The sequence below is a fragment of the Hypomesus transpacificus genome, chromosome 18, assembly GCF_021917145.1.
Source record: "Hypomesus transpacificus isolate Combined female chromosome 18, fHypTra1, whole genome shotgun sequence".
Taxonomy (NCBI): domain Eukaryota; kingdom Metazoa; phylum Chordata; class Actinopteri; order Osmeriformes; family Osmeridae; genus Hypomesus; species Hypomesus transpacificus.
In genome coordinates, this window is record NC_061077.1 from 13,504,115 (window position 1) to 13,530,419 (window position 26,305).

Below are 26,305 nucleotides of genomic sequence, written 5' to 3' on the forward strand. Positions count from 1 at the left end.
AGTTTTAGTTCTGCTAAGATTATAATTGCATAAAAACTACTTTAAGATGCTCATAAATAGATGCAAATGAGGTTTAAATTATTTCAGGAAATGCTGTATAATGCAATAATGGAATTGGCTCATTAATGCTGTGAATATTATATAATTACTAGAATATTGAAAACATAATTCGCAGGTTGATTGTACAAAGTTCTGATGAATGCAACTACCAATATTACTGTTGTCCTTTTTTGGATAAAATGTGCTATGTTAGGAGGTTGGGGCAGAGACTGACATCTCCCTTCTATAAAATACGTTAAACCAAATGTAATTTGAATAATCCAAACTTTGGCTTCTAACTTTTGTACTCCATCTGCCTAATGAATTCCCTTCCCTTGTAGCACCAGATGTTATTGAAATGGAAGCAGAAGGGGAGGGGGCAGGACAGGGTAGCAGGCTTAGATGAAACACCTGTCTGTTTACAAGTTGATACATATATATTTAGCAGCCAGTTTATTAGGTTCCCTGTTGAGCTAAATGAATTGCTCCTCGACAGTGAGTCGTGGCCTTGGCTTGATGTATAGACACCAACCAAACATGGTTCCTGCTGCGTCATGCAGGCAGTCCACATGGACCCATCCTGGTGTAAACAGTACCAGCTGCTGCCAGTGGTGTAACAGTCTTCCTGGCACACGTAAGGTCCCTTGATACGAACTGAGCAATGACTGAAAGCCAAAGCATTCTGAATATATTTGCTGACCATGTGTATCCCTTCATGTCTACTGAACATCTCCTCTCAGAATGGTTCCAAGTATCAGCATCTGGACAGACTGCACGGGTTATACCCCAACCCAATGGAGAGTCTTTACGATGGGCTGGAATGGGATGGTTCCCCAACATGAATGTCCCCGAACATCAGGCTCACAGTGATGAGGTACTCCTGTAGCGTACCTTGTGCTCACTATATCAGGGGTTTGAATCCCGCTTCGCCTGAGGATGTAAAGGTCCCTCATGCGATGCTGTGCCGGCTGTGCTGCGATGCTGTGCCGGCTGTGCTACAATCTCTGGCATGAGTCCCACCCCCCCCTGATGGTTCCACTCCTGCTCTGCTGCGTCCACAGTCTGGTGGGTCCACTCGCTTTGGAGAAAAGGGTCGGCTAAATAAATACATGCAAGTGACATGCTGGATCAATCATGGGTTGATATAACATGTTGTTCCGTCTTGTACTGCTATGGACATGAGACCCGAAGGAAAACTGATAGGAGATATTAGCACATCTATACAGGTGTCTGAGTGCAAACTGAGATCATAAATGGTGGTGTTAGATGTATGTCAATGTAGTTCTGCGTCCAAACCAGGCCGCTAATACATATAGGGAATTACTAACTGGAAGACAAACACATGCATCTCAAACTTTCCAAATGTCTGCTTTTTTACCTTAGAAGCTAATTTATGCTTCAATGTATAGCACTGGAATTTAGAGTGGTGTTGCCAATCCCAAACACTGGCATGTCATTTTTCTGTTCCTTTACTCAAGGAGATCTATCTGCATTAAAGTGTAATGTGTATTTGATCCAAGTGTTCTTCAGAAGGTGTACATCAACGATGGTACAACACAGATTTCATCCTAAGCTCTACATCAAAGAACATAATGGCCAATTTGGTACCCTTAAACAATTTAATGTTTAACCAATGCAATGTCAACTTCCACCAACATCATTCAACAACTGTGACAGTATAAAAGCTGTTATCCCAGCAACATATCAAATATGTAATTGATAAATATAAAATAAGATAAATAAGACACAAAAAAATGACATTTTCCCCTCATCCCCACATTCATTGGTGGCATTCCCTGTGTTTCACATTATAATGTGGCAAATACCCTAACAAATCCATTTGTAGACTTTACAGAGATCATTCCTAAATTAAGTAAGTATTTGCAGTAGCACAGCAAAATGTGAAACTGTGATTGAAAGTGCTCTAATATTGCCTCACTAGAGAAATATCTTTCTCAATATTTTTGTGAGCTTTCCTTAAAAAAAAAACGTTTTCGAACTGAGGAGCTACATGGCGCAAAGAACGCTAAGCCCTGCCATTAAAGCATGTCGAGAACCAGCACCAAATCAGTTCTATCACACGTGAAGCACAACGTTCCTAATGCAGCAGAGGTCTCCCTTCAAATTCAAATTATTTTGTGACAGCGCAGGACAGGGGATCACCAGTCCCCCTATCCCAAACAAGTATCTAGTTGCAGTGTTATTACATGGCACAAGAGCAGCTTCTATTCTGGATTCACTGATTTCCAAGCCACTCCATATTCTGTGAAGGCCCCTGGTTGGTTCAGGAGAAACTCTCTACTTCGGTGTAGTGGGCTGGGGTGGTCATGGTAGTGGTGTACAGTCAAGTGAAGTGGTACGGTTCAGTGTGGGCACTTGTGGTGTCTGGTCACTCTTCCACACACAGAAGAAGGTCCAGTGGTCCTCTTGTGGAACTTTCTCTCTGGTCCCAGATGCACACGCTGAGCCCGCCGGTGGCTGTGCTGGTCCGATCGTCTTCATAGGAGCTCGGCTTCATCTTCGTCGTTCTCCGATCCCGACGGACCCTGTCGGACTTCCTCGTACCATTTATTGGTCAGCGTCTTCATCTGGATTCGACCGTGTCGGAGGTCCTGAAACAACCAAGTGGTACACATTTAAGTCCCCACGTTGTGAGGTTTGGGACGGTAGAAGAGGAAGCCGCTCCCTGTCTGTCAGGAAAATGCCTTCCTCGCTCTCAGCGCTGGTGGGCCAGTGTGAAGGTTTGTGTGATATACACATAAAAAGGTAGCCCGTTTTCCCTTTAAGCAAATTAGGCAATTTAATAAATAAAGCATTTTTGTTATTTTCGTTGATGGTGATGGAGACCTCTCTCAACAGCTCATTTAGCTGGGGCTTTTTAACCTTCGTTTATGTACTCTGTAACGTTAAACTTTGACTACCCGTTCCACCGATGACGCTAACCAGCTAACTGACACCGCCACATTGTATCTAATACTTTTCTTTAGTCATGTCGTAATTCACTAAACGTTCTGTGTGGTCTCTCTGTGGTCTTGTCACGGCCCTTGAGACAAAACACATACACGCACACTTGCCAAAGCAGTGCAAAGGGAACAGCGGGAAAGGACAGGGAATCCGAAAGGGAACGATCGAAAGGGGAACGTGGAAACATTCCCCCCGCGGGTAGAAGGCGAGGTGTTGTGTGGTGCACGATGCGCAGACAGCCACGCGAGGGGCTCCCCCCCCACGCTGCGCCTCACCTCCTGGGTGAGGCGGCGGGTGAAGAAGGGGTTGAGGTACTTGGCATCCAGCCACATGAAGCCCTTCAGGTCCTGCCGCTGGTAGATGTGCGCCTCGTACTCCTCCTCCGTCAGCTCCGACAGGTGCTCCGACTCGATGGCGTTGCCCTGGGGAGAGGGGGAGGGGAGGAGGGGGAGAGGGCGGGGTGGGATGGGAATTGACAGGGCACAGTACGGGGTAGGATGATATTGAACCACAAACAGGGAGGGAGGGCAAAGGGAAGGAGGGAGAGCGGGGATAGGAAGAGAGAACGATCACAACAACAAAAAGGGAAAGAGGAAAAGAGACAGATGAGATTTTGCTGTAGACTGTTGTCTGCAACTCTAAGTTTGGAACACATCAAAGACATCGGTGCGCTCTGTCTCTCTGTCTCTCTGTCTCTCTCTCTCTCTGTCTCTCTGTCTCTCTGTCTCTCTGTCTCTCTGTCTCTCTCTGTCTCTCTCTGTCTCTCTCTGTCTCTGTCTCTCTGTCTCTCTCTCTCTGCCCCCCCCCCCCCCACAGATACACACGCATGCAGACACACACAGACAGACAGACACACACACGCACACACACACACATAGATCTGAATGAGGGTTGTCAAAGGAGTACGATTCTGCAGGAAGATCAGACAGTGGAGGAACTTCCAGAGCTACCTCATAGAGCTCTTCCAAGAAGAACCCACAAAATATCCTCATCTCGAGGAATACTTAACATGCCTGTGTGTCTAAAGAAACGTTTTTAAGATAAAGAAGTGGCTCAATTCTGAAGGTTTTGTCACACCTTAAATTACTCTGAATGTATTTGTTTACAGATGTTTACAGAATACAGACATTGTTATATTCCAAAGCTGTCACAAAACTGTTACAACTACCAGAAGGTCCTCGATGTCTGGGTCTCGTCTGTGTGTACGTGCACTTTGTACGAGTTCAAAAATGGCATGCATGAGCAGGTAGTATCACGCATAGGTATGTGTGTTCATAAACACTGTCGGCTTAATAATCCCCCCACCCCCCTTCGAGTTGTGTGTCTGATGCAAGCAAAAGTAAACCCTTTGATGTGCCTCTCATATGGAGAACACTGGGGCGATGCATGCCAGCCAAAGGGAAGGACGTGGAACGACAATAGAGAGGGAGACAGAGAGAGAGAGAGAGGGAAAGATAAAAGGATAATGGGGAGAGTGAAAGCAGAGGAGGAGGAGGACGTGCCGAGCGAGAGAAACCCGCCGTCCCGACGTTTCCCTCTCACCATCTTCTCCGTCTTGCTGAGGTTGATGTCTTTCTTGCTCTTGCGCCGCGACGTCTCCTCGATGTCCATGATGCGGATCAGGGGCATGGTCCCGCCTCCCATGAGGAGGATGGTGAAGAGGACGATGACGATGGTGGTGGTGCCAATCAACTGGCGCTTTTCAATGGGCTCCAGGCCCAAGTGGAGGCTCAGGGCATAGGGGATGGCACCCCGCAGGCCTGACAGAAAGGAGGAGCGGCCGAGAAGATGGAGGGGCGGAGAGGAGAGAGAGAGAGCGAGTCAGCGAGACAGGTGAGACAGTATTTGGTCCAGTGACTCTAGTCAAGTCCTTGAGACTGCTGGAGAGAGAAGTGAACAGAAAAGTATGTAACACACGGGATCAAAGGAGAGACATGTCCAACTTCGCAACTGCAAAGTCACCGTATCAGAAGATGAACATTGCCCTTCAAAGCACTTTTTTTTTTAATGCGTCATGGACATATGTCTCTGTTTTGACCGTCATCGCTCCAGCGAATCTTAGAAACTCCCAGGAACCTGTTCTTACCACTGAACCACATGATAAACATCATCTTGGGCGTGATCTTGTGGTCTCGGAAGAAGTTGAGCATGAAGGACAGAGGGAAGATGTTCACAGCCCGCCCCAGCAGCACCAGGATCTACACAGGGTCGAGGAGAACGTCAGACGCACTGGCACGGACATCAACTCACATGCATGATAGCAACACGGAATGTTGTTGTTTTTGTCGTGACAGTCCCTTAATCAAATCCAGCCATCTTCATTTGTGTATAAAATGTCAACTTAAATGTTGCCATGACAGAACACGAACATTATGAACACACAGCAGTTTTTTGGGGGTCACACTGTTGGTCTAGTGAATAATTGAAACTGTGTTTGGGCGGGTTTGCAAGGCTAACAGCATAATGCCTTATTGAGACTTCTGTGGTGTTCATCGTTACAATCTCTGGACATTTGGGAAAGACGACTATGTGATAACAGCTTTTCCTCGTAATGTAGGTGTTTTCCACATTCACAAGCCTTTGCCAGAAGCTTGAGAAAAAAGGACAGATGAAATGTACTTACTATGCACCAGACAACAAAGGACAGCTCAAACTTGTGAGGAAAACTAAAAATGGAGAGGCCCAAGAAGGCAAACACACATGTCTCTGTAATGAAAGAGAGAAAGAAATATATAGAAAAAAAGAGAGAGAGAGAGAGAGAGAGAGAGAGAGAGAGAGAGAGAGGAAGAGAGAGAGGGAACGAGAGAGAGAGAGACAGAAACACAACAATGCAGGCTTCAGACTACAGGGAGTTTAGAGGATACCTGGGGTGTTTTTGAAACTTAAATTTTCTGGAAGTAAAATATGAGCATAATAGTATGTGAGACTGTGTGGGATACTGACCACACATGAAGGCCACAGAGCGGAGGGTTTGCTGCATCAGGATCTGGGTGATGGGAGACAGGTTGTGATGCGTGTAGTGCGACATCACAATCCCTGAAAAGAGGATGGACATGATACCTGCAAGGAGAGGGGAAAGGAGAGAGGTCAGCAAGGGAGGACTGAACGTGAGGACTTGTTCCTAACCGGGTGTGGTGTTGTGTACGATGTTTCCATGGGGACATGGCATGTGTGTGTGTGAGGGTCTGTGTGTGCGCAAACTATGTATGTGTGTGTGCGAGTGTGCGTGTGCGACAAACCCACCAGACAGTTTAATCCCCTCAGCTAGTCCGTAGGGCAGGTAGGCAAAGATGATCATCATTCCAAACTCCAGAGACGGAGTCTTCCTGAGGTCAAAGTGCTTAAGAGACTGGGGAAATAGTTAAGGTAGGCTAACCGCTAACAACTACACAGGAATATCTATCTCCTCTCATTACAGAGGTACAGGAGAACTCTCTCTCTCTCCCATATTAAAGTTTGTTTCCTACTTACCTCTGGCGAGTGCGCCCTGTTATTTTGACAATGATTTCATACACGGCAGTCTATATATGCCTAAACTCCTGATAACCACACATCTGTACTGGAACTTCCTAAGAAAGTTCAACACAGAGGCTACAAGGAGGATACGATGGCGGAGATGAGTCCTGTGAGGGTTCCGAGGGCAGCAGAACCGAAGAACATCTTGAGGAAGTATCCTAGCGCCTGCACAAACGTCTCCCAGCCCGTGGCCAAGTTATCTGAACGGGCGAATCCCTCTGCGGTGCTTCAGGGGAGAAAGGAGAGACTTTAGGGTGCTTGCAGTGTAAGCACATATACCGTTGATCAAACTGTCTCACTATGTGCTACCTCCATCTTGCACTAGAGGGCAGTGTCGCTCCATTGGCTGGTTGGTCACCTGTTCGTGTGTGTGTGTGTGTGTGCTTGCGTGCATGCATAGGTACTTACAAATGAGAACAAACATGATAGAAAACAGGCCAGCATCACCTACATTAGAATGGTGTGGCACTACAGCACATCTAGAAAAGTTCCTCTCAGTGTTAAAACACAGAGAGACGAGGAAACATCATGTCACGACACACACTTGACAGTATGCATGTCCTATTTGATCACCGGTTGGATTAAACTGCTAGTACAAGCCTTATAAAACAGCTAGACATTTGTTTTACTGATTTAGTGTTTAGTTAAAGGCAGGGTAGACAATGTTGTTGAGAAGCACTTTTTGGGTTTCAAAACTGGGTTTCAGTACAGCGTTTCCCCTGGCAGTGAGTCAGTTAACAACACAGTCTCATCAGAAACAGCCACCACTGTCTGCTTTGATTGAGCTAATTAAACTGCCGCACCGGGATCACCAAGAACCATAAGCAAATCCCGGGTCTCCAACCGACCCGGGTAACGTATGCGACGTCGAAATCTAGCAGCCTAATTACTCATATGAGCTGGGGAGCGGCTGGGCCCTCCCCAGACGCAAATATTGTCCCAGGACTGTCAAAGCAAGTTTGCCTGGTGAACATCAAATACCTGGCAGATCACTCCTACGTAATTTCCTATTACCTGGCCTGCCTCCTATGGGTTGGATCAGAGTGTGGTGTGGTTATCTCTGCATGTCAGGGTAGCAACAATGCTCTGCGGGTTGGGCTCTGGCATATGCCATATTAGGACATTGTGTAAGGCGAGAGGACAAAGTGTGTCTTTCTAGGAAAGGGGTTCCGGTTATGGTGCTAACCGGCTGAGCAACAGCCAGTAAACTCCTATCTATAATTTATGGGTTCATTTACTCTTCCGGGACGAGGTGACATATGAGATCACTACACACACATTAGCCTGGGTGTGACATGCATGGAGACAAGAGAGGAAACAGAATGAAAAAGAGGGGGGGGGGAGAGAGAGAGAAAGAGAGTCAGGTGAGATTGAGAGATTAAAGGAAAGGAGGACAGATACAACAAACATATGGAAGCAATAACGGCCGAGCTACCACAAAACCAGTCTGTCAAGAATGAGTGTGTGGTTTCTGTGTGTGGGTGCGGGTGCGTGTGTGTCTGTGAATCTCTCTCACTATAACAATAAAGTAAACACTTCACATCATGTTACTGAACACACGAGATCCCCATCATAAGACCCTTATCTTTTACACTTGACTGATGACCTACGATTCTACGGACTTTTTGTTCCGCTGGTATGTGTTTAGGGAAGGGTTCTGGGAAATATGTGTCACTAGTTTTTTTCGCCTTGGTGTGCCCTCATCTTAAAGCAGACAGGAGACAATATTTTACATTCCTGAACATTATAGGAGCTCAGCTGACCTTAAGGCCCCGTCACACCATAACGTTCTAGTCGACGTTCTATGACGTTAGAGGAAACGTTGCTAATCGTCCATGGTCGCTGGTATAGCACTGGTATTGCGCCAGAAGAGCGTTGTGTGGACACTGGTAATCGGTGGTAATCGGCGGTGATTGGCGGAGAACGCTGGTCCCAAAAAAAATGATTTAACATGAACAAAAGTTCTCATGGTGACCAGCGTTCTTCAACTTTTTAAACGCTTTAAACGCTGGACACGCTGAAGAACGTTTGTGGAACGTGACTAACGTTGCAGGCGTTTGGCTATCGTTAGTCAGTCGTTACTAGTCGTTACCCTAGCGTTACTTGGTTGTTGTTCATCGTTTCCTTCGTTTTCATCGTTTGCTTTCGTCACGTCGTCGCGACCCAGTGACACGTAATCACACGCTAATAGTTTTCTGGCGTGTCTTACTTGGTCGCTGTTACACGCTCCTCATGGGTCAGTCCCACGCTCGTCATGCGTTATAGTCAAACGTTAGTCACACGCCAGATGTGTCCACCTCGCCCTAGAACGCTCAAAATTGAACGATTAGTTCATTCAGAGAACGTTGACCAGAACGTTATGGTGTGACGGGGCCTTTAACAAGAATGCGTGTGTGCATGTTGTTCATGTTGCCCTGACTTGAAGCCCACGTGAAACTAATATCACATAATTCCGTGGATGACACGAGGCAGAGTGTTCCAGGACAGAGAGGACAACGTACTTGGTGAGCACGATGGAGACGGCATCGTTGAGGATGCTCTCCCCAAACACCAGCATGTTGAGCACAGGGTCCACGTTGAGAGCGTTGAAGATGGCGATGGTTGCCACGGGGTCCACGGCTGAGATGAGGGAACCAAAAGCAAAACTGCAGATATATATGAGAGAGAGACAGAGACAGAGACAGAGACAGAGACAGAGACAGAGAGAGAGAGAGAGAGAGAGAGAGAGAGAGAGAGAGAGAGAGAGAGAGAGAGAGAGAGAGAGAGACAGAGACAGAGAGAAGTAATGAAGAGAAGAGATTGTGGTTGATAGTTAAGAGACTTAACAGACCATATTAAAAGAAATACTTCCTTACGGAAAATACAGAAGCAACTTGGTGGTTTTCTCTGTGGATGGAGCTATGTTTAAGCATTACACCAGTCAAGTTAGCGTACGTGGGCAAATGTGCAATCCCTAACCTTAACCTTGGGGTAACAAATAACCAACTATTTCTCTAACTCAATTGGGCTGTGAAGGAGACAGATAGGAGCCTGAGTGAATCTTCTCCACTCTGTACAGTGCGGTGGGAACTTACTCAGATCCAACTCACCTGTCTGTCATGCTCATCTTGTAGATGACATCAGCCTGTGATAAAGACAGGAAGAGGGTTGGGAGGATCAACAGTTATGTTTTCCTGAGCAACAGTAATACCATATTGCTGTGGAATGTTCAGGTTTGCAAAACATCAACATGTCAGCAACGCTATGTTGCACACTATGTTGACCTGCAACACCTCGCAATGATAAAACGTCTACATTTCAATGAACAAATTCTACCAAAAACATAAATTCTTAATGAGGTGCTTGTGTTCCCAGAATTTCTAGTTCCAGTTTTTGCTGTGTCATGTTGCATGACAAGCAGAACCCTCACCTGTCCCAGGAAGTAGATTCCACCTCCCACGATGAAGGCCGAGATGGCCGTGCCAATAACAGCAAACAAGGTGATGGAGCCAATGTTCTGGAAAAAGTTCCCCTGACCCCTGTGTCATGTTGCATGACAAGCAGAACCCTCACCTGTCCCAGGAAGTAGATTCCACCTCCCACGATGAAGGCCGAGATGGCCGTGCCAATAACAGCAAACAAGGTGATGGAGCCAATGTTCTGGAAAAAGTTCCCCTGACCCCCACAAACGCATAACAATCTTCATTAAACACGGCGACACATCTGCAGTTTATCGTCAAGTCAAAAAATGAATCATCAACCATTTACTAGAGCGTGGTTTCACCATCAAGCACATTTACAGAATTAATGTGTCCATCTGTGTCAATGAAAACAAACCGAATGTCTCACGTAAAATAATACCAGATGTAGGACGATTCCTTGTTTTAATGATAGGAATGATAATGTATGACATGTCATAGCAGGGTCAAGTAAAACACATAACCACCACAATCTATGTACAGAGCAATGTTTGTAGCGAGTCAGGTGGCTGAGCGGTTAGGGATCTGAAGCTAGCCAGTTCGATTCCCGGCCGTGCCAATTGACGTCGTGTCCCTGGGCAAGACACTTTGCCCAACTTGCCTTAGGGGAATGTCCCTGTACTTATACGCTCTTATCGCTCTGGATAAGAGCGTCTGCTAAATGTAAATGTTTGAACAATGTTCCATTGGCACCCAAAACAAACAAACCCACACACCTTGTGCAGTGAGTATCCAGACTCAAAGATGATGGGTGGCAGGAGCAGGAGGAAGAACATATTTGGTCGAAACATTTCCTCTTCCTGTCAAATCAGATGCAACAAATAAACACTGGTCAAATAAGGCCAACACAATGCCTGTATTATGGTCTACATAGCCTGCAAGGTGGTCACAGACATAAATCAGCGGTAACATAAACGGTCCTGAATGAGAAATCATCATTCATTTATGATAGAATAAAGAACGTGGGTCCTGATTGGCAGGCGGACTGTGTGGTACCAAGAGGCTAAGTGTGTGCCTCACATGCCCCTGGTGGTTCCCTTCTTCAGTGAGGCCAGAAGAAAAGGAACAGGCTTGGCATCATTAGCATATGGAATCTTTCCCACAACACAAAATGACAGTGTCATTTAGGAACCACTCTGCCTATAGGTAATAGATGTGCCACCAAATTTGTGTCGTTATTTTAACCAACCCTTTTCTATATACTTTTTGAAGGGCGATTCCTCTATACTTGTGGCTAGAAAGTCTAAGTTGAGATGAGCTTTATTCTTGTCCCTAATTGGCTGGAACAAGAATCAACAGAAACGGCATCCTACTGCTGTTTTCAAAAGGATTTAAAAAAAATACAGTTAACACTTGGAGTTTGAAACGAAAGCTTGACTCAAAATGTACAGTACACACGCCTAAAACACTCTTCCAAACCTACATTACTAAGATGCAGTGCACACCATATCATATTTACATGGAACACTTGATCTCATCGTGCACACAGTACTCTCCAGTTATCTTCCATTTCTGATCATATTTGAAACATAATGGCATGATTGTTGCCCCTCAGTTCAACTGGCTGGGTTCCAGCATCTGGCATAGGCATCATGTGCCACAGTGTTACGCTCTGTTGCACCCTACAGTATGTTATTGTGTGTGTGTGTGTGTGTATGTGTATGTGTGTCTATTGCACTGGAAATTAAATATCCTTTACATTATTATATGTGTCAAACCCCTCGGCCTATTTGGTACATAGTGACCGTTTCGCGGCCTATTGTGAGAGTATGTGTGTGTGTGTGTGTGTGTGTGTGTTTGACTCACAGGCCCATGTGGATGACAGGACTATTTCTGGGCCCTGTGTGAGACTGACGTCATATCAGTCGTCCTCCAGAGATTGAGGAGCGCAGGCCCGTGTCTCATGTTACATTATTTTACCCAGGCCAGTCAACAATCTCTCCTAAACCGTCTGTAGGGCGGGGCAGCCCTCCCACACACTACCTGAGTCACAGGGGGGAGGAGTCATATTTCTGAACTCAGGTTAACTTCATGTTCCATACCTAGCGATCTACACAGAAGCACAGATCCACACAGATGCGGGGCAGAAGGTTAAAACATTGAGATGTTTGGGTGGGTATCTAGGCTGGATTACCTTGAAGAATATGCCTAGAGAAAGACTTGTGCACTTTGAGATGCAGATCTTAGTCCTAAATTTGGCACAAAAAAAATACACAAACAAAATACTACTTTAAAAACTCCAATTTGTCCTTATGAAACATCCATCATACCAGACTTTCATCATTCTTAATCATGCCACACATTCACAACTAGCATGAAAGCAAAAGAGAGACTTCCAGTACAGAGATAGCACCTGTGTAAGGCAGGGATAACTAGCCTGGCTCTGCCCTTCTACGGACTTCCGCTCAATTTTCATTTTGCTTCTGTACTCAGTCTGGGCAGAGAATGTGTAATATGGGGAAAACTGTCACTTTCGGGAAACATCCGGTTTCTGAACTGGTTGCAGTTCCACTCTGGATCCATATGAGGGTGCTCACCAGTGAGTGCAGAATGAATGGAGGTCTATGGAACTATACCCCTCGAAATCCACTTTTCTCAGGATATATTTTTTTTCAGTAGTAGTTGAATGTTGCATTCAAAAGGGGAGGCAAATAAAATACACACTGCTGGGTGTTAAAAAAAAATTCTTCTAAAAAGCCTTTTAAAATGTCAATGACATCATACAATCAGCATTCATCAGCAGAATACTGGCGTGTTATGGGCAACAACGACTCACCCTGTAAGAAATCGAAAGGACATAAGTACTCGTTCATTTAATTTTCGACCTGTAATCCATGTTGAACTTGCAATTACTACAATCAAATCTAAGAACCACAATCAGGCGGAAGAGACTAATTTAGCCATCTAGCTCCATAGACTCCCATTCATTTTGTACTCATTGCCTCATGCAGGCAATCACCCCCAGTGGAACTCTGGTGGAACTGCAACCAAATTTGGTACAATGGGGTTTAATCAGGAGTCGACAGGCTCTCCCTAAACGGGCTCTGGTCTGGGATTTCGGCATATTAGTCGGATTTTTCAAATCGACTTTGACCCGCGAACAGAGGGAGTTGCTGAAAACGATGACGTTGATTTTGTGCGCTAGTTTGAGTTGTACTTCAGTAATGGCGGCAGAGAGCGAAGCAATTCGGTCCGTTGTGGCAACGCTGCCGAATATCCAAATGCTAAAGCCGGAGCAAGAACAATCTTTGTTGAGTTTTCTTGGTGGCCTGATGTTGTGGCCTTCCTCCCCACGGAGTTCGGGAAAAATTTGATTTCCCAGCTAGCTCCGTTAGTGGTGAAGGCTTATATATTAGTAGACACAGCTACTTTTGTCTTCCAAGATGGCGTCCCCATTCATTTCTATGAAAAGTGCTCAGTGCGCAAAATGGACCGCGCCATCTTTCCAGACACTTCTCGTCCGGTCTTGCGCAGAAGCTTGTTGCTAGCTCCAACTCGTGCACGCTTGCAACTAACTGTACACGTCATACTTTGCGACAACCATACGCGAGCGTGTCAGCTGGAGCTAAGGCATTGCAGAAAACTGGCAGAATGTGGTAGCCTACAAGTCCGATCAAGAAGCAGATGTGAACGAAAATCAATGCTATTAGTACTGTAGTATTCCTTTTACAAGTGGCTCTGGGTAGATTCAATAGTTTTAAACTTCAACAGAACCCACCTCCAAGGAAGTTAACACTTGTCAATGGAGCGATCCCAGACTGTCTGTCCAAATGAAATGTACGAGAGTTTGGTTAGGACCAGGCTAAAGGATAACACCTTATGACGACAAATTCAACTTTGACAGCTGAACACAGGCAAAAATCACCAAGAGCTGCTTTTATTCAGCAGGTTGACCTTCTAAAATATAGAGTATCTAAGGCTCAGGGTAGGCTGTAGGCTAGCCTGGGATCTTGAAAACTGGTGCTTGCAGGCTTTAGATAAACTATTACCAGGAACCCTTTTCAGGTCATCAGCTAAATCATGTGACTTCTAGCCATTGGTGCAAGGCAGCGGAAGAGGTAAAAGGTAAACCACGTTTTTTTTCACCTCTGAGACACAGGAAATCAGACAACCATGCTTGAATTCCCTCTGACATGAATGGTATTTCTGCATGCATGAGCATGTAGCGAGCAGATGTGTAATTATCCAAAGGTGAGGCTCATACAAGTTCAGATTAATGCACACTGCACAACACAGCAACACACTCACAGACCTTTCTGACATCGAAACCGGTCCAAACTAAAGGCGTTCATGTCAAAGCTTTAGCAATTCAAATTATTTTGGTCATGCCACTAAGGCACCTGAAAGTAAATTGACAAGAAAAAGGAGAGACAATGTAAATGAATGAGAGAGAGGGAGAGGGAGGGAGAGGGAGAGGGAGAGAGAGAGTAGATACACAGGGGGGCTCCTATTAGCTGAGGCAGACGTCCTTGCTACAGTCACAGGTAAAATCGGTGGGAGTGCCCTCAGAGATTCACAGGCACAAGATGGAACAAGGACTCTCTTGTCTTTCCCTTTTCTTGTTTTGACGCCTTGCCTCTTATTCCCGTAACCAAATGATGTAGGCAAAACCTCATAAACCTGTTTTCCCTCCGCGCCTTCAAGTGGAAGCATGTCTACCCCCACCCCACTTCACATATGAAGCTGATCAGCGAACTGTGTCAGTGCACATAGGAGAAATTTGATGAAATGGGATAGAGGAATGGAGGGAAGAAGGAAAACTAATTGACCAGGGGCAGGAGTGGGTGCTAGGAACGCGGCACAAGAAGAAAGAGCTACAGTAACTATTATCGAAGATAGAGGTGGGAGGGGGAAGGAGAGAGAGGCAAGCCAAGGACAACAGGATGTCCTAGCCCAGGGGCTTGGGTGAGTGCTGCGCGGTTAGCAATTAGCACAGTTTCCAGGCTATTCCTGACTGCTAGGAACACTGACTCAGTCTACTAGCTTTAGCAGCTAACCTTCAGGGGAGAGGCAGAAGCTAGAAATACACACAACTACAAATGTTGTTTAAATGGAAGGGTTGGGGGGAAAAGGCAAAGGCTTGATTGACGGAGAACATTTCCCATTACGAATTGTTGTCCTTGTGAAAATCCCTCTAATCTACAAATGTAAACACAACAAAGGAAGTCACCACTCAAAAGGAATTTGAGAACATGCTCAAACACTCAATTGGACTGAATGGCATTCGCCAGAATTCTGCCAAACTTTCCTAGTAGAAGAACAGGTTACTGTACAAAGTCTGCACCAAAACCAACGTTGCCAATAGCATAAGGACAGGTGGAGACTTTAAATCATATACACTTATCAATGCAGGAACATCACCCGGGCACTGATGCGACTTCACTAAAACACAACGAGTCCCTGTGAATAAGGACTGAGCTGGTACTGCTATGTTCATAGCAACCCAAACACACACATACACACACACACAAGCACACATGCTGGAAGATAAGAGCTTTTGGACGATAAAGAACAAGGAGCCAGTGGACACAGGCTAGGGTTAAAAGGGGGTAGAGGGGCTCTGATTACTGAGCCAGATGACTCAGCACCACCCTGGGGTCCCGGGTCTCTGGGACAATGGCCCCTGTGTGCAGGAAACCCTGACACAACCTGTCTCTCTTCCCCCCTGTCCCCTCACTGGCAGCGGAATAGGAATGTTAATTAAAGGCTGTGAGAACTAAAGGATGGCTGAGGGACAGAAAGGCAAGAGAGAACAAGAGAGAGAGAGAGACAGATGAAAAAAATAAACGAGAGAAAAACAAGAGAAACTGAAAAGTGAAAGACCGTTAATTTCTGTTGCTATTACGCATCGGGCAACATTAACAATATGCCTACAGGTGTGTCTACTGCCTGTGTAGGCCTGGGAAGTTCTTCTCAGGTTACAGATTGTGTTACACTAACAGAGGGGCTGGATTCAGTGTGAAATGGGTCCCGAGCGTTTGTTAGGCCAACTCCTGTCCATATACTATGCTGGAAAGTACCAGATTGAACACAGTACTGTACCTTCCAGTTGGCAAGCTCCTGGAACTCAATGATCTTGATGAAGCCTCCCATGAGAATACCTGTAGAGGATAGAAGATCCACACAGAAACTGAAATCACCGTCATCACAAAAAAACAAAAAACAAGTGTATCCCTATCCCTGGTTGCCATGCCTCACGTTCATGTATTGGCAACGGACAACACAAAGGGAAATATGCTGGACAACACAGGTTGGGTGGTGATTCCAGGGCACATTGCTTTGCGCCTGTTCTCCTAATTCATTATATATGTGTACTAGCCAACTGTTGTATTTCTGAGATGGGAAATGATACACTTGGAAGACAAAGAAGCTATTGTCTTAGTAACGTCACCCACTATGGTGACAGAGTCCCCTTGGGTGAGGGGTGAAAGAACCTGGCTCTCCTATTCCATGACTCAAAAAAAGGGTTTTAATTAAAGGGAGAAGAAAAGCGAAAAGGCTTGAAAAGGTCAAAGTGAGACAGAGGGAGAGAGAGATAGCATGGGGGATGTGGATAAAGGGACGGAGGGAGGTGGACTGGAAGAAGAGCCGACAATTTATTGGGGAACGCGAGACAGTTCAAGGTCAGGCGAGGGCAAGAGAGAGGATGAAGACAGAGGGGAGGCAGAGAGTGAGGGAGAGGACCAGAGAGGAAGGGTGAAGAGAGTGAGGGAGGAAGAAAGAGTCTGCTTCCTGAATAACAAGTGAGGAGGAGAGTTATCTCTTCTGGGCAGAGGGCCGATTATGCCTGTACTCCCAACCCCAGACAAGAGAGCAGTCCTTGATGCATTATGCACAGAAGAGGAAAGAGAGAAAGGTCGCGGGGTCAAGATGGATGTGCGTGCATGTGCACCCAACTGCCCCATCTGCGCAACACTCACTGTGTGAAAGTGGGGTTACCTAACCCCTGAGAGTTTAGTGAAATAAGGAAGGATAAGGCAATCAGGAAAAACATGTGCAACGGATGCCTAAACATTGTCCTTAGTCAACCCCAAGGCTAATTAATGCAATACTCACCTAAGGACACCACAGCCACACTCTCTGGAAGGAAATGCAGTTTAAATTTGATGAGCAGATGCACCAATATGATGCAGATACCTGAAAGACAGAACAGACCCCAAGTGAGTAAGCAAAAACAACACCTCACACACCTACACCACATACCATGATGAGTACTCCTTTAAACCTTTATTCATATCTTGGACAACTTTGTTAACCGCGGTGGTAGAGTCATAGGACAGTAACAGAAACTCAGCTGCCTGAAGATAAAATATATTGGTCACACAGTGTATCAGGAGAGTTCTAATGAACGGGTGATTCGCATAAAGCAGGAAGTGATGTAGCAATTGTGGGTCACATCAGTTTGCTGACTCACAAAACTGCAAAATGCTACCAGATGTACTAAAACATCCTGGTAATGGCATTCAGTAAGACTATACTATGTATAGGGATATACAATACCTGTTTTGGCATACTAAATAGGATGAATAATAGGATGCAGACCACTGACTGGGCCACTGCCTTGCCCCAACTCTAATCTTGCACATTTGATTCAAGTAATAGTTGAGAAGTGAGTCCCAACTGGTGTAGGTTGAAAAGACATGGAAGAGCCAGACTAGCCTACAACTTGTAGCTTTCGGTTTATTTGTCATTTGTGACCAGTTCAAGGGCATTGGAACTCCTGGTTTTGCACTTCTTATCTGCTTCTTAGTGGTATAACCTAAATCCTATACGGTTCTAAATCCTAATTTCTATATGAATAATTATAACGCACAAAGGGAACAAAATTGAACCACAATTGGCAATTTTCTGGTACTGGTTTCTGAGAATGCCTTAGGGTCAGAGAGCGTCCCAGGAGACATGTCCCTCTCGTTAGCTTAAGTGCAGCCACAACCTTCTCTTTTCCCCTCCATTTCCTTTCCTTCCCTCCAATACCGGCTAATGGATGGACAGTGGCTCTTAAGTGGTGACATGTGATGGAGAACAGTCCTAAAGCTACCCACCAATGACCAGCAGGCTGAAGAATATGGTCATGCCACTGGACTGCTCCTCTTCCTGGGCCTTGACCCCTGTCTGCACAGGGAGGATGGGCTTAGGACTTGGGGGCACCGGGGTCGTCACCTTGACAACCGGGGTGGTGGCATGGTGGGTGTCATTTCCAGAAGTCTCTGTGTCGTTCAACCTGCTGCATTAGAATGAGTTACAGTTTCATGTGTTCATTCAGCAGACACTTGTATGTGTGCAAATAGCAGGCCAAGTTCATCATGTATTCAAGGACTACGTGTGCACCGATCTAACTGTGGGGCCTATTATACAGAGCTGTACCGAACTGTCTGTGTTTACTTTACTTTACTTTTATGCATTTAGCAGACGCTTTTATCCAAAGCGACTTCCAAGAGAGAGCTTTACAAAAGAGGTCACTGATCATAACAACGAGGTAGTTCCAAACATTGCAAGCAGCCAAAACATGAAGCATACATTGTGAAAAAACTAAACAAGCGCCAAAGGGAAGACCCATAAGAGCATGCAGTTATACAAGTTACAAGTTACTGTTTACAAGACAGTGCAACACCACCAGTGTTATCAGATTAGTGTTGAGTGGTTAAGATGACAATATATGTGACCGTCTCGGTTAGTTCAGAATCAGAATCAGGTTTGTTCGCCAAGTAAGTGTACACAAACAAGGACTACTTGAGGACACGTAACATAAATGTCGTTCAGCTGAGTGATAAGGATCCCACAACAGACCATGTAGACTCACAGTATCTGGTCATTCTAAACAACAATCAATCAATATAAACAATAAACACACTCTTCTCCACAATGGATGTCTTAACAGGAAAAAAGGTCATGTCTTAACAGATTTCCAAAAATTCGTAACTCTTAAATCACCCAAACTTCGTGTCTCTAGATTTCCCTCCCTGGTCAAGCTACCCCCTAAGGTCAAACAAACATTCCCCTAAATAATTCAACCCCTCTTAACCTAAGTCCTTTTATGCTAAATGTAAGCTAGTCCCAGGATGTTCATTAATGATGAACAAAGGAGCTTACAATTCAACCAAAATTAAAACATGAATTTTGCATACAACCTCAAATTATTTTACAACCCTCACATTAACTGGGATTCATTCATGACCACGATGACAGCAGGCAGATGACTGAAGGTCCCAAATTGGGAATAGATGATTTGACAGCTGTCACCTCCAGGACACTTGTAAACATGGAGCACGACGAAAACTTGCAGAAGCTTGTCCTTACCTGGTAAACAGTCCATCTCCCAGGTTCTGGTGGGAGGCAGAAATATCGTCATCGTCTAATTGTGCATTTTTATTATTACTAGGTGTAAAGACGATCTGATCTTGATTTGCTGCAGCGACGACTTGCTCATGCAGTTCCAGCGACTCTTTCTCATCATTGTCCGCCGCGCACACATTCAAAAACATCACCAGTAGGCAAATTGCAAATGTACACTTCATGCCTTTCATTATTAAAACTGTGCTTTCACACCGCAGTGCAATTATTCAGTAACAGAAAAGACGAAAAAGTCCATGTCGACTGTATCCAATTTTAACGTGGATCAGTACTACACGTAGAGTTTCTCTTCCTGAATGTTGAACTTTTGGGATTTGTAGTTTTCTTGGTGACTCTCGCCTCCTGGTATAAAAACAAAACAAATTACACGACGTTTAAATGGCAAATACACTCTGCAATTACCTATATTATGAGTACCAATTCATTCATACTATTTGATTTACAACTGCATTGACACAGATAAGCCATGCCAACAAAACCTGGCACATTTTCACTTCAATACCCATGGTGCATAGGAAAAGCAGAATGTTGAAGGGAATTGTAGTTTTTAAGACTAGCGGGCGTAGCATTCATTGAGAGAGAACTAGTTCTGCACGAGCGAGCACAGAAGATATCCTATTATCATTTTATTTTTCCCTCTTTTTTTAATATAATGCAAGTTGGAAAGATTTTCCAGTGAAATTACTATGCACTGCAGTTATCAACTTGATTGGCAGTTAAGCCTTCTCCCTCTTGGATTTTATTTCATTCGAATAGATGATTATGTCATCTTACATTTAGTCATTTATCAGACGCTCTTATCCAGAGCGACTTACAGTAAGTACAGGGACATTCCCCCCGAAGCAAGTAGGGTGAAGTGCCTTGCCCAAGGACACAACATCATGTGGCACGGCGGGGAATCGATCCGGCAACCTTCTGATTACTAGCTCGACTCCCTCACCGTTTAGCCATCTGACTCCCAACTTACTCGCAACGTGTAACATAAAACCTACAGGGGGGATCCAAAGTTAGTGCCTCCTGTTGTTGAGTTATGACGTTGTCTATATTTGTTTTTAATTCAAATAGAATCTATGGAACTCTCTTACTATCTAATTCGGTATTCAGTATTACCAATGGTGCACAGCAAGTTTACAATTTGGTAGCCTGTCGAATAATAAAGACATTGGGCTATTGATGAGGTTTGATCATTTCTAGAAGCAGTCAATCAGTGATGTCATGCGGGGTTTTACACACACCCAGTAGGCACACATGTGAAAGGACTTTTGCAACTCCTCTTTTAGAGAAGCCTAGCCCATTGCGGGGGACGCTCGTAGCCTACAGTAACAATTCCACAGTCTTCCGCAGGAGCGGCTGAATCCCATCATCGTTGGGCTGTGGACTAGGCTAATGATGAGCCTTCATTGAATTGGCAGTAACAATATCGTTTTGATACGTTTGCAATTAATATATAGGCCTACCAAGAACGCATTCTAATGTCTTGACTGATTGATTCAGTTATTGATACCCGTGTCTCATTTTCGACTGCCTATGCTATACTAGCAGATTCTGACGCTGGACTTCCTAGTAGCCGCTCATCTCTGCCGCAGACCTTCCGTTCCAGTCTGCTGATAGCCCACAAGATTATTCGCACTTCAGAGCTTGGACACGCTGTTAGGCTTTTAACGAAAATCGGTTTAACAGACACATTGTTGAAAAGAAAACGTCTATACGTGTTTTTGCCGCCTATATAATGCCGAGACATTTACGATTCCGAAGAAGGTCATTCCTTGGGCTTATTTTCCTTTTTTCACTGTCCACCTCCGCATTGTACTTCATCTATTCAGCGCCCGGTATCGGTGAGTAATTTATCATTGATCATTTCACCGGGCTACGTGAACCTTTCCCAATATATTACTGGAATAGGATTTATTTGTGCCGCTGTCGATCATGTATGTATGACATCTTGGCTGGTCTAACGAGTGTTTGACAAGCTCGCTTAACCATGCGCCTGCTGAGATTTGACGTTTACATCATTTATTTCCTGATCCATGATAAGGTGAATCGCGCTCATTCTACTACATCTGAAAGTCGTGATACAGGCGGTGACGATCATAGTTTGATGATCCTCGGGGATTTCATTTGGGTCATCCGCACCTTGGGTATCACCGGCGTGCATCACAACCAGTTTGTTGGATTTTCCTTCAGTTCACTCTTGAAACAATATAAGGCTATTCATTGCACGTGAAGTGAGCATTTAAATGTAACCACTAACAATGGCCACAAAAGAGTTGTGAGTTGCGTTCAATATAATATTAACTGAATTGTATTTTCCTAGCCTATATTCCTGGTGTGGGGAAACACATGCAGGTGAATACGCCACACCTCTTCAAAGTTCCTCCGCTGTTGGTAGTAACCATGCTATCAATAGCACGGGTGGGACTGGCGACCAAAGGAGCATTTATTGATCAAGTCCGAAACAATTAGCTCACCGTCCCATCTAAAGTATACATGTCACTGTGTGATGCAAAAAGGCCATTGCCCAAACTGCTGCTGAGCTGTGTGTGAGTACACTGCAGGTCTTGCAGTGTGTTTGCCTGCGTGTGGCTTCAAGAACCTCATTGAAATGATAATTGGCTTTTACCAATGCATATTAGATTGTTGGAAGCGGTTGTCAAACAGTCTGGTGTTAGTTACCCAAAGCCCAATTTTTATTGCGTCAAAAACATGTCTTGTTTAACATTAAATAATAGATGTAGCTTGATTAATTTACCATTCCTTCATTTCTTTGCCATTCTTATTCCTGAGTTGAGTGACTTAGTTTGAGTTGTAACTTATGGTTAGATGATGACTATGATGGAGGATTGTACCCGCCCTTACACATGAATGAGTGTCATCAACTATACACATAAGTTATACAGGTTTCTGTTGACACCATGTTCCATGACAATGTCCTGGATGACAACATGCATCCATGTTCTCCGTCATTTCCAGTAGACCCAGAGAGGTGTGTTACGGAAAGTAGACTTTCCCTGAGTGAGTGTGTGTTTTAGAGCTTTAATTTCCTGTTTGCGGCACTAAATCCAGGAAGTTGCATTTCTTTCCCTCATCGGGTTGGACATGATTAGCATTTTCATGAATTGACTTTACTATCCTCCAGTTTCCAGGAGGTCAGATTGCAGCTCACGCGCATGTCCTGATCAGGAAACCTCTTCAACCACAAGCTCAAACGAGGATTTGAAACATGACTAAAACTCAAGGGCTTTGGTTGAGTTGTGACTCAAGGCCAAAAAACATGGTTTCCCTTTCACTGTGGCATTTTAAAGGGAAGGAAGTTTGAAGCACGTTTCAGATCCACGTAAGAGGAGAAACTGTAAAAGACAGACTCCATCCCTGTCTGTCAGCCATGTTGAGGCTCAGTAAAACAGCGAAAGGGAAGCTGATCCCCCTCTGTCATCCAAATGGCTATTGATCTTCTCAGGCTTCCTACCTGCTCCAGCTAGCCAGATCCATAAGCGGATCAATCTTTGTGTGAAGTGCAAGTAAAGGAGCAGGAGCCTGCTGTGTGGCGTTGAAGAACAAAAATATCGTTTGTGATAGATTTTCTCCAACACCAAGTTGTGTTTCATAGATTTCACCAGTGCCAAGAATTGCCTCCAACATTCTCTCAAAACGCCAACCCGATCAATATTTGAACAGTTCGGTATTCCAATAAATAAATCAGCATGGATTTGCGCATTTACCATCATTTTCTTCAAAAAAAATAAAAAGCTGAAAAAAAAACGGATAAATGATTGATAGTGTCCGCTTACTATTGAGGGCATTCTGTTCTCGCCTACCAGTCCCCCAGAGTGTTGATTGTACTGCTTTGCAGGCCAAGTGAAGGATATGTTCACAAACCGTACAAAGGACCAGTAGCTCTACTCCATAAAAAACAAATATGACCATTTCCCTGCTTCTGTGCCTCCTTACTGGATGCTACGATCTAGCCCCAGCACACCTGGGGGCCTCACATGAGCTCAGCCTCTCCTGGGCCCCGCAGTGGGGACGTGCTGGAGGCTGGATGCAGGCTGGGGATGCGGGGCACAGCTGGGCCTGATTGCAGCCGTTTATTTAATTAAAACATGAGAGGATCCCGCCGGAGTAGAGCCAGAGGTAGAGAATGCACACAGCCTATTTATAGGCACACATACACCCACGTACACGCACATACACTCTCGCATACGCACTCAGACACACATACACACGCGCACACAGACTCCCACACATGTTGTGGAAAGCGGGGCGACTAGAAGCCAGGCGCACCCTGAGTCCCTTGAGAGATGGACCTGACCGTGTCAGGTCAGGTCCATCTTCTTCTGTCTGACCGTGTGTGCATGTGCGTGTGAAAGATCTGAGGTAATGGATGTGTGCGTGTTCATGCCCATGTGTTTGTGTGCATCAGGTACATCTATGTCTGGGGATGTGTTTAATGTGACATTGTATATGAGTGTGGATATTTTCATTTGGTTTCCTTGGTAGTCTCTAGGGGCAGGGGTACTCAATTAGAAACCCCAAAGGTCTACTCACCAAATTTCCATTTAGTCCAGGGTTTATGGTGGTATGGTTTATTTTTCTGGCCCTTACCTCAGAGTTCTGGGGGTAATTATGTTTAAAGTGTCCATTCTTTGTGTCATAGTGACGTTTCACATTACCACTTTTGACAAGGGCAACCGTCTCATCGCAGATTAAACACATTGGTTTTGTGCTCCCCACCGGCAGCATAAATGCATACTTGTTAGAAACTATTTAGAAACACCATCTAGTAGGAACACAATAAAGGCTATAGCGCGAAATCACGCACCAATGAAAACTGGCTTGGAGCATGACTAAATTAGAATGTTGATTTTGGCAAATTGTATTGCGTCCTGGTCCGGATCCGGGCCAGTGTCCGCCTATTGAGTACCCCCACTCTAAGGCGTTGTGCCAGGGGTGGTAGCAGTAGTGCACCCTGCAGTGTGTGGATTTAGCATCCATGCACTTGAATGACATGCCTGTTTTCAGCATGTGGCCTTTGACCTCTGAACTACACAGAGGCAATTGCTTTTTCTTCATCCATACTATAATGTAAGGAATCTCTGTGTCGGTCTGCCTTTGTGTGTGTGTGTGTGTGTGTGTGTGTGTGTGTGTCTGTGCAAGTTTTACAGTTACATTTTAGGTTGACTTTAGTGGAACGATTAGCTTGAGAACCAGTCACTGTGCAAAGTTGTAATTTTAAGACTATTTAACAGAGAACCAATATAATACATGTTGATTGAATTGACAAACAATTGATAATGTAGGAAACGGCAACAATTGTAGGCTACATCATTGCTGGCATGAATGTACCAGAGCATTGGCAATTCGGTCAAAATTCTGATGACATTTATGATGTGGTTGAACAAGTACTTTTATATGTGGGTAAACGTGTGATCTCAGAAGCGTCACTGTTACTGACAGAAAGCTTGTTCATTCTATGAACTTTCTGATAAAGGTTCCACCACCAGCTACCAGGAAAAGGTGCCATAACGTGTGCAGGACCAATGGGGCTTTTAAACATGATCATTCAGCATAAGTTATATTATGCCACACATGTGGAAGTTAGCATTCCAACACAGATGTATCGTGTTGGTGTTAAAATGGATGCGTTTTCTAGTCAGATGATTCCCTTTTCTGTCTTGGAATGAATAAATGGACTCCTGAGAGCGTGCAACTAGCCTGTTACCCCATGCTGCCCGCAAATCCAAAGGATACCATGACTGCAGACACACAAACTCATATTGTACAAGCAGACAAGCACCCAAGCCAACATACACAAAAGCATATGCAAAATTAGATTAACTTTAAAACCTATACGCATAAGGTATGTATTGGACATATAAGGTCTTTATATCACCAATATGTTGCTTGTACCAGTGTTTTGGAATTTAGAAAGATTCAATAAATACTTGAAAATTAACACAAATAACTCAAAATACACTCCCTCTCTAAGAGCCAGCATGGCTCTTAGTTTCTGTCAAGGGATAGACTGTGTCTATTAAAGACAAGAAAAATAATAATAATCCCTCCCCTGTCGACTTTTGCCTCTGCCATCACCTTAGTGACACTGTTAGACATTGTTGACCTGGGGTATCAGCCCCTCCCCTGTTCCCTCAAACCCCTCCCCTGTTCCCTCAAACCCCTCCCCTGGTCCCTCACGCCCCTCCTCCTCATGCCCCTCCTCATGCCCCTCCCCTGGTCCTTCACACTTGCTCCTCACGCCCCTACACACACCCCTCCTCAAGCCCCTCCTGCCAGTCTCAGAAATGGAACTGTCAAAACTGACATTCCCACATCACCCAGTTTGAGTACGTTTGTGTGTACTTCTGTGTCGATGGTGTGGGTGTGAGTGATAAGCTCAGCATTTCCTTCCGACTCTGTCCTTTTGCAATCCTAGCGGGTAGACAGCCTTGTCTTAACAGCATTTGAATGTCGATTTGCTTGAAGTTAGTGTTGGTCTACTTGACCCTACCCAGCAACCCTCAGATTTGCGTTTTGGTCAGACAAAGGAAGCTCAACGTGTCCTTCAAAGTGCTGAAACAGGCTTGTGGGCAGCTGGGGGGGGGGATTGGCAGTGGTATTGCCATTCAGGCTACCGTCAGTGACTTACTGAATGTGTTATGGGAGAGAGGCAACACATTCTCACATTGCAGGGTATATCAAGTCTAAAGACCAAAGCACACTAACTAAACAACCCCAAAACAGCGATGACCTGCTGTGTACAGATTGGCGTTGGAGGAGGAAGCGAAGGCTACTGTCTGAATGTCTTCTTGGATGATACGATCAGTATTCGACAGCAAGCGGAGCAATGTGGGGAATAGTTCAGGCCTTGTTAATAGTTTTTAGTAGGAGTTTTTTACAGCATGACCTGGCATTTACCATTTCCTTTAGCAGGAAGGAGATTTAAAGGTAGCAAAATGTAGAATGATAAAATACTCATTCCT

At 44.9% G+C, this 26,305-nt stretch overlaps 2 protein-coding genes across 3 annotated transcripts in view; one reads left to right on the plus strand and one right to left on the minus strand.

Annotated features, from left to right (window-relative positions):
- Positions 1-1,639: 1,639 nt before the first annotated feature.
- slc9a8 (solute carrier family 9 member 8) lies at positions 1,640-19,632 on the minus strand. 2 transcript variants are annotated; one of them, XM_047040203.1, is made up of 16 exons: positions 19,275-19,632; positions 18,020-18,198; positions 17,034-17,114; positions 16,020-16,078; positions 10,694-10,777; positions 10,072-10,173; positions 9,609-9,643; positions 9,021-9,164; positions 6,610-6,745; positions 6,247-6,352; positions 5,947-6,063; positions 5,627-5,709; positions 5,090-5,201; positions 4,546-4,763; positions 3,279-3,425; positions 1,640-2,651 (listed from the first exon to the last, which is right to left on the minus strand). In XM_047040203.1, the coding sequence occupies exons 1-16, from the start codon at positions 19,499-19,501 to the stop codon at positions 2,538-2,540; spliced, it is 1,944 nt and encodes a 647-aa protein (XP_046896159.1). In that variant the 5' UTR covers positions 19,502-19,632; the 3' UTR covers positions 1,640-2,537. The 2 variants fall into 2 exon arrangements, with proteins under 2 accessions (XP_046896159.1, XP_046896158.1); XM_047040202.1 differs by having other exon boundaries at positions 18,020-18,201.
- Positions 19,633-20,598: 966 nt separating this feature from the next.
- Positions 20,599-26,305, plus strand: part of b4galt5 (UDP-Gal:betaGlcNAc beta 1,4- galactosyltransferase, polypeptide 5) — a 28,450-nt gene continuing 22,743 nt past the window's right edge. Inside the window, exon 1 of the mRNA XM_047040996.1 lies at positions 20,599-21,163. Coding sequence (XP_046896952.1) covers positions 21,058-21,163 — 106 coding nt within the window. The 5' untranslated portion in view covers positions 20,599-21,057. The remainder of the gene's footprint in view (positions 21,164-26,305) is intronic.